Source organism: Balaenoptera musculus, chromosome 9 (genome assembly GCF_009873245.2).
Source record: "Balaenoptera musculus isolate JJ_BM4_2016_0621 chromosome 9, mBalMus1.pri.v3, whole genome shotgun sequence".
In the NCBI taxonomy this organism is placed as follows: Eukaryota; Metazoa; Chordata; class Mammalia; order Artiodactyla; family Balaenopteridae; genus Balaenoptera; species Balaenoptera musculus.
In genome coordinates this window covers 15,175,795-15,190,791 of record NC_045793.1, presented here as the reverse complement: position 1 = coordinate 15,190,791, position 14,997 = coordinate 15,175,795, and the positions used below count along the sequence as shown (strand labels likewise).

Below are 14,997 nucleotides of genomic sequence, written 5' to 3'. Positions count from 1 at the left end.
TACTTGCTCATTTTTGTATGTTGCTTGTTCAGGCAAATAGTTTCTTAGCCATTAAAGAAATGCTTTTTTTTGACAAGTTATTTAAATTGCTTCACGTAAGAGAAAAGGCACTCTCAACTTTTTAGCAGTCGCTATTATAATTTCCTTGAATGCTCTGCAGCAAAATATGTGAGTAAAACATTTTATCGAATTAAAATGTTTTAGCAGTGTATACTTTGCATGGTTTTTCAGTGTTCATAGTTCAGTTGTAATAAATACCCACATTTGGAACTTACCTTCGTAGAACGTATAGAAAAATAAGTGTAGATCGCAAACCTACTTGTGGTTGTGTAGAGAGGAGGCAAGATTGGGAAGGAAATGAATTTCATTTGTGTAGTAAACCCTTGAAAGTTAACGTTAATTAAAAATGCCACTGGAGAAAGTTTTATCAGTTACCATTTGTCACTTTTAGATAAGAATGGTTTTTTATAACATATGGTATTGAGAAGAGACTTAATCCAGGGTCTTAGCTAACAGAATAATCTTTGTAGTAAAATTATAGAAATCATTTCATTTAAGACATACTTTACATGATCCTTTTAATTCTAGATGGGTACCGTTTTTGGTACCTTCTGCATGGATTGAATTTCCTAATTTTACTGGGAGGGTAGTTGGATCAAAGTAACTACTATCACCTGATAAATTTCCAAACTAGGCAGCCAATCTAATATTGCAAAGCTGAATTAGAATGTGTGTGTGTATATATATATGTGTATACGTATATATACACACACACACGTACGTACATATATATTTTTATCCTATGTGTGTAATCACCAGAAACTTCGGTTTCTTAAAAATCCAGTCTGCTTTGTATACAAATAAATTTATATTTTTATGTGTCTGTTACTGGATTTTTTTTTTTTTTTTGCCTCCAGACTAAGAGGATTTACCAATGAACCCATGTTTACAAGTCCACGATATTATTTAGCTGAAATGACTGGATTTTCACTGCTGTGTTGGGCCAGAAGTAAGAAACATACTACTTTCAAGGAAAAGAATTGAATTTTTTTTAGCTACCCAAATTAGTTCTTTTATATATATAAGACAAGAATCAGTATTCTTTTCTTTCTTACCAGATAGTTAATGAGTTTACATATTTCATCTTATGATTCAGGACCTTTAAATAATTAGGATTTTTTTTTTAGCGTACAGTCAACTTGAAGTTATCCAGGGATAGGGGGACGTGGATACCTTCCTGAATAACTCATGTAATTTGAAACCATATAATGGGAAGCTTTGTATTGGACACAGGAACAGCTTACAGGGAATGCTGTTGGGTGTCTTTGGTACTAAGAGGTGGAAATGGGGATCCAAGAGGTGGGAAAGAGATGGAAAAGGTAGGTAGGAGGGTATTCAAAGCAGCTGTGTCCAATTTTTTTTTTTTTTTAAATCCCAGAGACTGACTATAAAGCAATGACTGTCATTTCGTCAGGGTGGCAGTAACCACCCCCTCAACTCTTAGTGTCCTGTCTGTGAGGGAATCTGAAGTGGCACAGGAGGCTCAGAGTACTTTCTCTTTTACCTTCTTTGCCCCCCTAATGAAAGATTTATTTCCTCTTCCCCTCCCCCAAATCAGAATTTTTAATTAGTTCCTTTTTAAACTCATTGGAGATTTAAGTCTGTTAAATGTAACTTACTTTGAATTACTTAAATCGGTTAATCATGTAGATTACCTAAACTTTACTGAAATTCTCAGAAATAGGAATTTTAGTAGGGAAATGGAGAGGTAATTTTGGATCCCTGGGCACTCCCAGAAAGGACAGTCCTGGCTGAGTGGTGGAAGTGGGAGGCTTTGGACAACCAGAGGGCAGCATGATGGTGCTGGGAGGCTGGGCAGGGGGATGACCAGGAGGTGGGAGAGGAATGCATAAGGGAGGTGGGAGGGCCAAAGACAAACTTTGCCTTCTTTGCAATTTTGCCTAGGGCCCTGGTGGTGGCAACCGCCTGTGTGCCACTGAAAATCGTGCCGATGCCTGGCATACTGCATAAATGGAAGCAGGGTACCGCGTGAGTTGAAACATTGGTCACACTATATAAAGTTTGTATATGTGAATCAGTGTAACTCATACCCATGTAACTGGGGGTCTGACTGTATTTGGATTTTTCTGATAAGGCATCATGGGCTAAGGAAAAGAGCACTGGGCTGAGACTCAGGAGACCTGGTTTCTAGCCCCAGCTGTACCTCTAATTGTAACCTTGGGTAAGTCACTTAACCTTTTTTGCCTCAAGTTAAATCTATAATTTGTTAAATGAGAAGCCAAGTAATTTCCTATGTTATCCTCAAAAATGTTGAAAAATAAGTATATTTTAAGTTTTTTAAAAGGGAGGAACCGTAAGTAGATATAAATTAGTATCTTATTTTGTCTGAAGTTTAAGATACATTAAATTTTATAATTACCTTTGTTTTAGTTGTTAGCATTAATGGAAGGGAGAGGGACCAGTTGTCTTCCCGGAACATACTCCACTTGAAAGCAGGGAGGAGCAGCACAGGGGAAGTCAAGCAGCAGTTCAGCTGAATTGTCTGTGTGATGGTTGCAGGAACCTAGTGTCCTCACACAGACTGTAGTTATTTTTGTTGGGTTGGTTTAATTGGAAGGATGTCCCTTAGCTAAAGCCCTTCTGACAACAGGTACAGTTTAGTTATGAGAAGTCTCTGGCCCTGACCCCAGAAAGGCCTTGCAAGGTTCCAGGGATAGGAATTAAACAAAATTGAGGGTGTGAATTTAGAGTATATCCTAAGTTTAGCAACTAAAGAAGTTACAGAAGGTAGTTTTGGGGATTCCATACCTCTGAATTGCTTATAACCCTTAAATGGGAACAGAGACCATCTCGTAAAGGTTACACCAGGCCGGAAATGGCATCTGCCCTCAGAAACAACCAGTAGACTAATGGAATTCAGATTATAGATTAGAATTTTATAGCATCATTAGTTGCCCATTATGGTTAGGGAATGTTTAGGGGAAGTTGAAGCTTTCAGATAATTTTAGCTATTTTTGATGGTAATCCTTCTGACCATACGATGTTCTTGCTCAGTTAATAGAGTACATTAATCATAATTTAATATTTTTGCTGATCACTTATATATATGGTAGTTGTAGTTTATGGGATGTAAAATTAAAAGGAGATGTATCCTAGGAGATACCCAGGAAAATACAGTTCAGAAAATCATTTACTTGTACCTAGTACAAGTTTAGTGATACGTAGCTGTTGAACCTATAGGACAGTATGACCTCGCTGCCTTTCTGCAAAATAAATTATTGAATCAACGATTGAAGTAGCGTTTTCTTCAGTGGTTTTTTTCGTAAGATCATCTTTACTGTAATCTGTGTTCCTTGACTTGTCATCAACGCTGAGAGCATTTTCTTTTCATTTTCTCTCATTAACATAATGAATCATATTTATTTCTTGGTCAGTTGTAAGTCATTCTTCTATTCCACTTGGATTGTTCATTTTAAGTGAAGGAGGCATAGCCTTTAATGTGCAAATATACATTTTTTGAAATAATAATGGGCTATATCTAACTCCAGAGCTTGTAAATTCTTTAACATTATAAGAAATTTTAGCAAACATAAGGTTAAGTAGTTAAACATAAACTTAAACAGAGTTTTAGTAAATATTTGATTTTATCGGAGGTCCAAGCATATCAAAACACTGAAAACTCTGTTAACACCCACATAGTGAATCTGTTTAAAAAAACTTTAACTCACTTTGAACTCTGAAAGGTATGTCTACAGAACAGCCCAGGTGATAATAATATCACCTCTTACAACTCTGCATTGTTCTTGGATTCTCTACAGTTGTTTAGCTCTCCTCAAGTAAATCTATGCTTCTGAGACATTCTTTTGCTTCGGGTAAAAAATAAAAGCAAAGAAAAATCATTTTGTCTGTCAGTCCATAAGCTTTATAAGCAGCAAGTAAATACTTTGATTTGGTTTGGGTAAGATGTCATATAAGGATAAATGGTAGTGAGCTACATGTTAAAGATGGGTAGCAAGAAGTCAAGGGCAAGTAGGTGTCATGGATGGGGGTGAGGTTTAGTGAGGGTTTCAGTACCAGGTGGTTCATATCAACATTAAAGCTTGAAGTTCCTAAGGGTTCAGGCAAGTTTGGGGTTGCAAAGATAGGCAGAGGGCTTAAAACAGTAAGTGTGGCCAAGACTAGGTAAATGAAGCAGGTACTCCTCAAGAATGGAATTCCAGAAAGGTGCTTGAAATGTTAGTGTATTCATTGAGGACACATAATTGATTGTACTACCCAACTTAATAGTCAGTCTACTAAGAAGTTGTAGACTGTGAAGATGAGGAAAGTTAGAACATTTTGGGGAGAAAGAATGAGGGAGTGGGAGGGAGGGTAAGTTTATGACAGGAATCTTACGGATTCAGCACCTGCAAAAAAGTCGTTCTGTTCCTTTTCAGTTTAAGATCTCATACGTTAGCAGCTGCTGGGATAGAAATTAGAAGGCAAGGCCAAAATAGATCAGTTAATCAGTTTTGTAAGATTATTGAGGATAGAGAGAAAAGTAGTTTGTAAAAACTCTGAAATTGGCTACAGCTTAGTGTTTTTGTTTTAACTGAGTAACTTATGACTGAAAAGTCAAAGCCATTAGAAAGTAACATGTAACTCAGTCAGCTAAATAAATGTTATATTTTTCTATTTAACATGGCCTAGAGAAAGGAGTCTTTAAAACGTTTTTCTTAAAATACTCTTACTAGATACTGATCCTTATGTTCTAATTTAGTTGTGAACCATGTGCAATGATGTTGACCTCTGTGATTCAACATGAAAAGAATTTAACCAGCTGCCCTTGCTGAATCTTTTGTCATGTCTCCTGAATGCATGGTAAATTGTTTTTATTTTCTTGAAACCTCAGGTTTCTGCCTACATCAGTTTTCTCTTTCAGAGTTAAACTTTCCAAAGCTTTGCCTTTCAATAAAATAGGTTGGATATTTACTGGATAGTATCTACAGTATATATACGCCTTGCTGTTCAGCTGCTTCTATATTCTGTCCTACTACTATGATATGCAATATACCCTTTTCAGTTACTTGAGGGTGTGTTTTAGATCAGGTTTGGCACTATGGTCCACCTGCTTTTTGTAAATAAAGTTTTGTTGGAACACAATCATGCCCATTTGTGTATATATTGTCTGTAGCTGCTTTGCCTTACAACAGCAGAGTTGGGTAGTTGCAACAGAGTTAAGTAGCTGGTAAGTGTAAAATATTTGCTATCTGGCCCTTTAAGAAAAAGCTTTTTGACCATTGTTCTAGATCAGTGTTTATCGAAAATGTGGTGCCCAGATCAGCAACCTTAGCATCACCTGGAAACTTGTTAGAAACACATATTCTTGGACTTAACACCCCAGGCCTACCAAATCAGAAGTTCTGGGGATGGGGGCCAGCAATTTGTGTTTTAAGAAGCCTTTCATGTGACTCTCATGCACGTTAAAAGTTTGAGAAACTCTGTTCTGGTTAAATGTTTCCCAAATGTAAATCACATATATCACCTGTACTATTTTTTACCCTGTTTTCTTTTTGTTTAATTTTTTTTGTCAACTCACTTTCTGAAAATTTAAGCTAATTGTAAAATGAAAGTTTATGTCACCAGAAAAATAAATACAATGAAAACAACATGGTGTTATGAGATAACTAGAGTCTGTTGTCACTTACCCTATGCTAAAAATTAGAACTCATTAGATGTATTAAGTACGTACTAAGCACCAAGTGGAAACTTTTTTCTTAATCATGATAAATAATCACTAGTGATTGAGTGGTGTTTAAAATGTCATGTTGGTGAAATCATACAACATCTAAAATTATTTTTTGTCCAAATCCCATACTTTAAGAAATGCTGTATTAGTTGCTCATACGGAAGGAAAGCTGCTTCAACTGTATATGCCTAACCCACTGGGTGGAAATGACTTTTCCATAGAAATAGACAGAAATACACACCCATGAGATAGATATCGAAGTCCCCAGAGAGGTCCATCTAGACTTCTAGGATGAAATTACGTATTTTGCTTCATCTTACCTTTTCATTAATGTTGTGGTCCATGGTGGTCAGCAATTCTGCAGGATTTCGCCAACCTCTTCCACAGTGGGATTGTGAAAGGTGCTGGCTGTGAGAAAAGCTGATGATCAAAGAAAACCCCTGGACTAGAAACTGGGGGAAGTGCTGTGATTCTGTATTATGGACCGGAACCAGCAAGGCATGCTTACTAGGAAAACAGTTGATTCACCTCAGATTTTAGAATTTTGAGAAATTCTGGTATGAAAATAAATCAGATGATTTAATGTGCCTTATAGTATTAGAGGGAATACTTCCCCAGACGTGGTGTTCTGATACTGGCCGATGTGTTTTAGGGTGTAGTAATTGTTGATGGGACTAGAACCTGAATATCCCTGGGTTGCTGAGTTGTTTCAGTTTTTTTCTTGCTTTCTTTTACTTAGAGATTATGGACGTACTTGCTTCTGTTGTCATTTGACTCTGCAATAAAATAGTGACATAGGACTCTAATTCTCGAGGGGCTGAAAGTCTAGTAGGGAGTGAAGATTGCACATGAACAGTTACGTTTATTTTTAAGTGATAAATTCTGTGATTCTGATTGCATATAGGTGTCTAATTTTGAAGAAAGTTTTAAAAAAAAAAGACCACCAAACACCTATAAGGAGAACAAATGTTATTTGTTCATTAAGTAAAGTGTTACAAATGAAGTCCCTCATGTTCTCCTTCACAGTTTCAGTCCTTTCCCCCAAAGGCAATTCTTGTGAATATGTCACGGTTTTCCTGCTCTGTCGTTCAGTAGTTGTAAGGCTCAGTCTCCTTCATGGTAATCGCTGTTTTTCATTTTAACTTCCTTTATCATTGAGTTGTCTGTCGCCTCTGTCCTTTGATATTCTCATTTATTTTTCCTTTTTATTTCTTCATTAGTTTTAGATTTGGGGAGGCTCTGCTTAGCATTTATAGCTATCACCAACTATGGAGAACTTGTCTCTCTAATAGACAAATCAGCCAATTACTTTTTCTTTGGTTCTTTTCAGCTATTTCTTCATAGCCAGAGATAGCTTTCGTTACTTCTAATTTTGTGTATAAAAAGTTCTGGATGATAGAAGGCATCACATATCCAGAGTACGAGTGTTACTGTATCAGAATTGCAGCTCTGCAATTAAGTATCAAAATATGAAATTTAGCAGGCTGCAACTTTTTAATGACGGACTTCCCTTTATGACATATACCATAAAACAAATTGTATATAATCCACTTTTAGGACTAAATTTGTGGGTAACTGTTTATTCAGGCTTTTCTAAGGTGTGTCTTAAATCTAAGAGGAGGAATATGTTGATTTCCTAAAGCATATATCCTCCTGGCAGAAATGTGATGGCATTGAGCCCTGCCAGTGACCAAGATTCTGTGCTTTTATCATGAGGGAAGGTAGGGTTGTGGCAGGGGTGGAATAGAGCCCTTGGAATGTAGCTACTTCAGTATTTCTTTCTGCACATTTCCTTCACCATTCTGTTAGCTCGTAAAGGCCCTGAGTAAGCTTTTCGTCCTGCTACCAAGGCTGTTTCCCAGTCTCATTCCTTATAATTTTTTTATATGGATTTTCATAGACAAGTAGGCTGATAGATTTAAAAAATTATTTTAGCATTATTAATCTTTGGTCATATTCAGCAAGAATGAACTTGTTTTGGAAATTTCTTCTGCAGTGGGCATTGCATTTTTAAAATGTCGGGCTTGTCATGGCGATTATGGTGGGGGTGATACTGATACCTATTTGTAATGATAAACCTTTAGGACCATATGAAAGAATTAAGAGGGATGGCCTTTCAGTACCCTTATTTTTTTGCATTTTCTGGGGGAAAGGAAAGCCTCTACTAATACTCAGTATGATTTTATAAGTTCTGTTAGAAAGAATGACTTGATATTACATTTGGAAGGGAGAATGCCTTAATTAGTTTTTCCCGCTGCCATCTTTGTCTGAGTATTTTTTCTTTCCTTATGTAATAAACGCATTCCTGAGAAGTTTGACATGTATCGAGTCCTATTAAATGTTTTCAAAGCATGAGTAATCATATAATGTTAAGACATGGTAGTGAATCTTTTCATAAAATGAACCCTATACTTTGTACTATATAAATATACAATGAATTAAACTGAGTGTATTTATTAACAAGGTAACATGGAGTAGTAAGAGTTTTTTCTTTTAAGGTTATTATAAAAGGGTTCTTATAGGTGAGCTTTAGGCTAAATTCTAAAGGAACAACAAAGGTAGGTGGGAGATGTTAGTGGATTTGGTGAGCCTATTGGAGGAGTGTGTAAAAATGATCAAATTTGCTCTTTACTATAATAGTTACGGTGAAGCAGTAGCTTTTATCTTGGTTCCACGTGAAGACATAGGGGTTTACTTGTCCATATGAAGACATGTGTTTACTGTACAGGACAGGTCTCTTCCTGCTCTGTTACTAGACTAGAAATTGGTCTTTATATAGTTCCCACATTATTATGTGGAGTCCTAGCTTGTGTTGAAAGAAATGGTAATAAGAAGGTGGAACATTTGAAGATTTGAGGGCACAGGGAAATGAGAAACTTTAAGCTTATACACCTCTCTTTCTAGCTCTGGCTTTCCTTTCACTGAAAGGGTATGGAATTTATTTCAGAGGGAATGTGCCTGCCCTGTCCCAAGCCAACAGTGACACGTGGCCCCTAACAAGTATGCCTGTGGGGAGGGCTTTGGTTGTCACATTGGAGAATGTGGGAGAGCTTTTCCTCTTCTGGCCCCATTTATAAACTAGGATGCTTCCATTTGCTTTGTGTGCTGTTGAGTTTTCTCTTCTCTGTTTTCTCTAAGCTAAGCTCTTAGCTGATTCTGTACAAAAGAAATACTAATTAGTTGTTTTTATAAATTGCTTGCCATTAATGCCTGATAAAATGCGGTAAAATAAGGATTCTGCATACCATTATATATGTCAAATATTACAAAGTTTAAGGTTCTTTTGAAATTACAATACTAAACTCAGTTCACTTTTGCTTAGCCTTCACAGTTGTTGATCACATAGCATGGTCATCCACTCACAGCTTAAAAAAATACAGGGAGCATCGGAGAGAATGGGTAAAGTAAAATTTTGATGTTTTTAAAATAGCACCTAAATCTATGAAACTTGATTTGATTTATTGTTTGTATGGGAGGGAGAGGGTGGTTGGCACTGGAAGGGAGGGGGTGGATATTGGGAAAATAGCATGCACCATGTAAAATGATGTCAGATACCATCTAGGCTAAGATTTTTAAGTGTTGCTACTACAGTTTAAGTCTGTTTCAGAAAGGTCAGGACCATAAAATGGCAGTGTTGGGATTTACAGTGGGTTTATCTTTCCCTCCCTACAGATTGAAGGGGATTTTGAGAATAGCAATATTTGAGTAGTTTGGACAGAAGCCTTCTTTTTAGAGTGGGCTGTCCATATTCCCTGAGTGAAACTGCCTCAGTAGCACCTCAGACTCTCTTAACGTTACTGAGGCTCTGTTAACGTTACTGAAAGACCTTGAGAGGAATAATATTTATTCCAGTTTTTATTGTACACCTATGACTCAGGTGTTCTCAAATATAGGTTATGATTCATGAAACTCATGAAGGGGTTGAACAACAGAGGTTAAGAGAGTTGTTACTCTGAAGGTAGTTGCTTGGCAGAAAAAACATTAATAGAAATTTTGATGCTTCCATTCAGATGAACACTTTTCCTTTCAAAGTTCTAAATCAAGTTTTTAATCTCAAATCTCATCATTATAGTTATGTACAAAGCCTAATTAATTAGTATTACGGAGGTCATAGAGAAGAGAGCCTGCCATGTTTTTATGGATAGGGCATTTTGTTGTTGTGAACTCAAATAACTTGGTCTAATCTCCGCCCCATTATTTTTAAACTTTTTTCTTTGTTTACACATTTAAAATCTGGGTGCAGAAAAAATTAAATCAGATTTTACCCTAAAAATATTATTCTTGCCCCAGCTTTGCTATTCCTCTACATGAAGCTGTTTGCCAAAGCCAGATACGACTTAACTTATTGTTTCCCAAACCTTCCTGCCTCTGTAAGCTTTGTCAAAGGTATTACCGCCAGTTTGGAATGCTCTTCTTTCCCCTTTCCTTTGGTCTAAGTCCTGTCTTTCCTTCAAATAATGGCTTCTACTATTGCATGAAGCCTTCTCTAACCTCTTCAGTCCTTGGTGGTCATTCTAGTCTTAGAATTCCTGAAGTACTACTATTTGGTAGTATTTCATCCATTACATTCATCTGGCACTTGGATCATGCTTCCTTTTGTTATTACTTGTTACTGCATTTAAATATCCTGTTTCTCTAGGAAAATGAGGGGCTCCTTGAGGGTAGAGAGCTTGTCTTAAATGCCTCTTTGTAATCCCATTGCCTAGCACAGAGGATATGTTCAGTATTGGGCTTGATTCTATTATTTGGATCCAATATTAGTGTAACAGAGCAATTGTTCTTTTAACTTAGGTTATTTTTATAATGAATATATACCCAGAAAACCCAAAGATAAAGTACATTGAATTAATAAAGTAATTCCTTGTATTATAAGGAGATTTGGTTCATATTTGTTCCTTATTAATTATAGTTCCCCCCTCCCCCCCCCCTTTGCTTTTTAGTGGGTGCTCTTTTACCTAGTTTCTTTTGAAAAACATGGTTTGGGCCAGATATATTGACAGTTTATATTACTAGTATTTTTATTTTAAAATTCTTTGTTGGTTTAGCCAGATTATACTTTCATGGCTTAAGCCCAAATAAAATACATTTATTAAATACTGTATGGTAATATAGTCAAATTATTTTAAAATGTTAACCTTAAAGTCTCTCAAGTAAAATTTAAAAAATATCAATAAACAGATATTCAGTTGCTAGTCCCTCTCAGGGTATTTCTGTATCTCAAATTATTAGGAATTTTATTATTTCATTGTTATAAAGATTTCTGTACTGTACAGGCTGATATTTGATAGCTGTATTTATTGTGTTTACTGCAGTTATCAAATGTTTATAGAGCAACCATTCGTATGTAGTGAGGAGTTATTTAAAAATACTTTTTGGCATTTATAGAAACTGACACTTAAAGGTCCTCAGGGATAATTTTGCTTAGTTCATATTTGGAATTGTTCTCATTTTATCTGATAGCAGTGTCTTCAAGGCACATATGTCTTAATATTAGATTTATGTCGTGATTTCAGAGGAAATGTTTGACTAGTAAAACTTCTGAGAATCTTGATTTTAGTCTAAGGCCTGGCTTGTCATATTCTTGAGCCATTAGTTTGACAAAGCACTGAAACAATACTGCTGTTGCATTACTGAAAAACTTAGAAACTTGTAGCAGGGAGACTTCTAGATATGTAAGTTTTTTTTTTCTTCTTCAAAAATTTATATTATCTTTAAATTTCTTAGCATAATTTGGGTACATGTGAGAAAGCAAAAAGCTTCTAATACAGCATTGACATTCTGGTGTGAGCTCATCAGAGTACCATTCTGACATGAGCTTAAGGTCCTCACCAAAGTCTTGATGAAATATACTTTATTAAAAAACATTTTTCAAAACCCCAGTTTGCCCAAGGACCACTTTACAGAGCTCCAGCCTTGGACTTTTACCTGTGATCAGTCATATTCTTCTCTAGGGTTACACTTGTTAAGTCAATATTTTAAAACAAAACAAAACACCCTGATTTTGTTCACTTTTGTTTTCATATACAAGAATCTTTACAGTCAACATGTACTTCTAGATGCTATATTGAAATTGCTGGCAGAGTCTATTCTATACAGACTGAACAATCTGGCCCCTTGTTTTATTTGTAAAGGTTCAATGTATCTATGCCTGCCTACTTCAGTCTGCAAGGGAGTGTCAGAAAGGCCCCGCATTCGCCGAGCCGTGAGTTATCACTAACTTTTCAGATGTGTTAATGAATGTGGAACAAAAGCAGTTGTGTTTAAAAGGAAAAAAGGACCATCAAAATAACCTTTATTATAGTAGCAGGCGTGAACACTAAATTAATTATTCCAAATTGTGGTGTCAAAAATAACCTACTTTAACTAGAGACTAGCCTCTAGAAAACCTATTGTTGAACTGCTCTGAAGCTATCATTTTAGCTATAAATTACTATTCTTAAAATTTTATAAACCTGGTTGTAAATTAATATGTTCTTTAAGTCTTTTTAACCAAGTTAAAACAATTTGAACAAAATCTTACCCCGCCTAAAAATGATAGTATTTAGTTGACTTTGAGTTAAGCTCTTCAAAATAAGACCATGTGAAAGGGGTAAAGTTTTAACCTTTTTTGTTATTCACATGTGGAAAACAAATTAATTTAGATAATTGAATCACTTCCTAGATGAAAGTTTTTAGTTCAGTGGTATTTAAAATCTATTTTGGTACCAACCGTTCTCGCTTCAGTAATTCACCAGTAGGTTTTCATTCATCAATGACGATAGCAGTTTAAGGCTAAAAATAAAACACTTTCATTTCCTAGGGCTTATCATTCTACTTAGAGGAAATGTCCTTAAGAGTTTTTTTCCCCCCCAAAGAGATTCTAAGCAAAAAAATTGTAACTAACATCTATATTTTGTTAATATAGTTACCTTTCTTTTTCTTAGATTCTTTAAAGTTTTGAGTAGATAGGCATATTTGATTAGCAGGTTGGGTGCTTCTGTTGCTTAGGAGGTGTATTATGTTAAATGAAGACAGAGTGAATTTAAATGTACCCAGTTTGGCCATATATAGCACAGACTACATAAAACTTGGAGGTGTGGGACCTTTGGAGGCATTAAAGTTAACATTTCATTTAGGCAGTATGCCTTTGTTTGACTGGTGTGTAAGTCCTTCTTCCAGGTTTGTACGCTCTTAAACACGTTATTCTACCCTCTCTAACTCCTCCCAGCAGCAAAAGGGAGACACTTCAGCTGGAACAAAATAGTGGAAGAAATGGCGTCTGGGGTTCAGTGGGGATTCGCAGTGTGTATGCAATGTTTGCAAGATTACTTTTTATGTTTTTCAATTAATGTAAATTATTACAATATAAATCAGTGCTTAGTGTCAAGTAGGGAACATTGTATACCAGTAGAAATTCTCCTAGTGGGTCTGCTGCAAGTCACTTAACCTCTTGGGGCCTCAGTTTCCTCATCTGCAGTATGAAGGAGTTGGACTCGATAATCTTTAAGGTCCATTCCTGCTCTACATCCTATGCTTTTCTGAAGTACTCTGTTTAACAGAATGCATTGCTTTCCCACTTTGACTATTTGAATTACATGTGCAGTACACATACTGCAACTGCATGTTGTCTAAAATAGTTTTTCTGTAGGATATTATATAAAAACTAACCCCTCTTGAGCTGATTTATAAATGTGTGTGTGTATAGCCACACATAAAAAGCTAGTGATGGTAGGGCTCTCAGAAAATAAATATTTTCCAGTTGTCTAACCTTGAATGTTATTAACTTTCCTCTATTACAGGAGATACTACTCGTCAACGAATCAAATTCAGTGATGACAGAGTATGCAAGAGTCACCTTCTGAATTGTTGCCCCCATGATGTCCTGTCTGGAACTGTACGTGTTTATTAAATCTGTTGTTTTGTTATTGGTATACTACGAAAACAAACTACTTGATAAAGTCTTAATTTCGTGTCACATTATCATGCAGTGATTTTTTTTTAAACACTTGTTAGCGCAGCAATTTGCATCCCTTATATTCAGGTTGATAATTTAGATCTGCAGTAATTGGATTCCTCACAAAAATGATTGCTGTGTTTTACTGTATAATTTTTTCCATTCTTCAGAGCAAGCTTTTAAAAAGCATTTCTTATTTGGAACATAGAGGCAGTTATTATACAGCAGTTGCACTTTTAGTTTAGAAATAATATAAATGATTTTTTAAATTGTTTACTTCACTGTTGAGCAGAGTAGACTTTCATCCAAAACAGTATACCTTTTTATTAAGATTTGTGCACGTTTGAATGTGGAAATCATTGTGGGGAAAATATACTGGTAAATACTTAAATTTACACAACTTAATTTGCGAGTAGTGTTGTCGGTTAAAATTCATTTATATTGCTTACTCCTAGTGATGTAAAGCTCACTTAATTTAAGTTCTATATCTAGTGATGTTGGTTAATCTTAGGGCATCATTTTAATTTGGTAGATAAATCACATGATGATGGACCTATTTAAATGGGACAGAGGATTTGATTCCCTGGCTTTTGGGTTTGATTGAAATGGTAACTCACAAGAGCTTCCATTCACAAGGATAGCAGAGGAGGGCTGGTAGGGCCTAAACATTTAGCTGACTTTGTCATTTGTCTGAAATGAAGAAAAGATTTCAAACTTCCATTTGCAGAAGCAATGAGTTCCCTTAATTAAAGATGTCTAAATTAGTGGTTTCTTCTTTTTTTTTTTTGGCCGTGCCACGTGGCATGCGGGATCTTAGTTCCCTGACCAGGCATGGAACCCGTGCACCCTGCAGTGGAAGCTCGGAGTCTTAAAGAGTGTTTTCTTCCTGATAGGAGGAGTTAAATACCCCGAATCCATAAGTATCAAGGCATTTTTGATAGAAAACACCTCTTTTTCCAATAGGAAAGACCGTCGAAACTACATTATGTTAAAAGGAATAGAAGAGCTAACATTTAAAAAATATGTAATACCTAAATTTTTTTAAAGTATAATATTAAAAGGGAAGACATCCAGTTTCTGAGCACTTGAATTAGGACTGTGACAGATAATTAACCCTCATATCTGCTCTTTAGAATTTCCATAATTAAAGTATTTTCTACTCTGCTATAATACAGTTGAAATCTATAATATTAGTAATTATCTGTAGTATTATTTGATTCTTCACATTTACTATTAAATTTAACAATGATATTTAAGGCTAAATTATCACTTCAAATGAATTTTGAGGAAAAGATTAGTCGATAAAATGGCAGAA

At 35.7% G+C, this 14,997-nt stretch overlaps 1 protein-coding gene across 18 annotated transcripts in view; it reads left to right on the top strand.

The window, feature by feature from the left end:
- Positions 1-14,997, top strand: part of LOC118901233 (putative RNA-binding protein Luc7-like 2) — a 55,936-nt gene that overhangs the window by 1,500 nt on the left and 39,439 nt on the right. The window contains exons 1-6 of one of the 18 annotated variants that reach the window (XM_036864341.1): positions 2,071-2,242; positions 4,781-4,881; positions 9,072-9,148; positions 11,881-11,951; positions 12,957-13,030; positions 13,528-13,622. In XM_036864341.1, coding sequence (XP_036720236.1) covers positions 4,875-4,881; positions 9,072-9,148; positions 11,881-11,951; positions 12,957-13,030; positions 13,528-13,622 — 324 coding nt within the window. In that variant the 5' untranslated portion in view covers positions 2,071-2,242; positions 4,781-4,874. The other 17 variants (XM_036864343.1, XM_036864344.1, XM_036864346.1 and 14 more) reach the window with 17 other exon arrangements.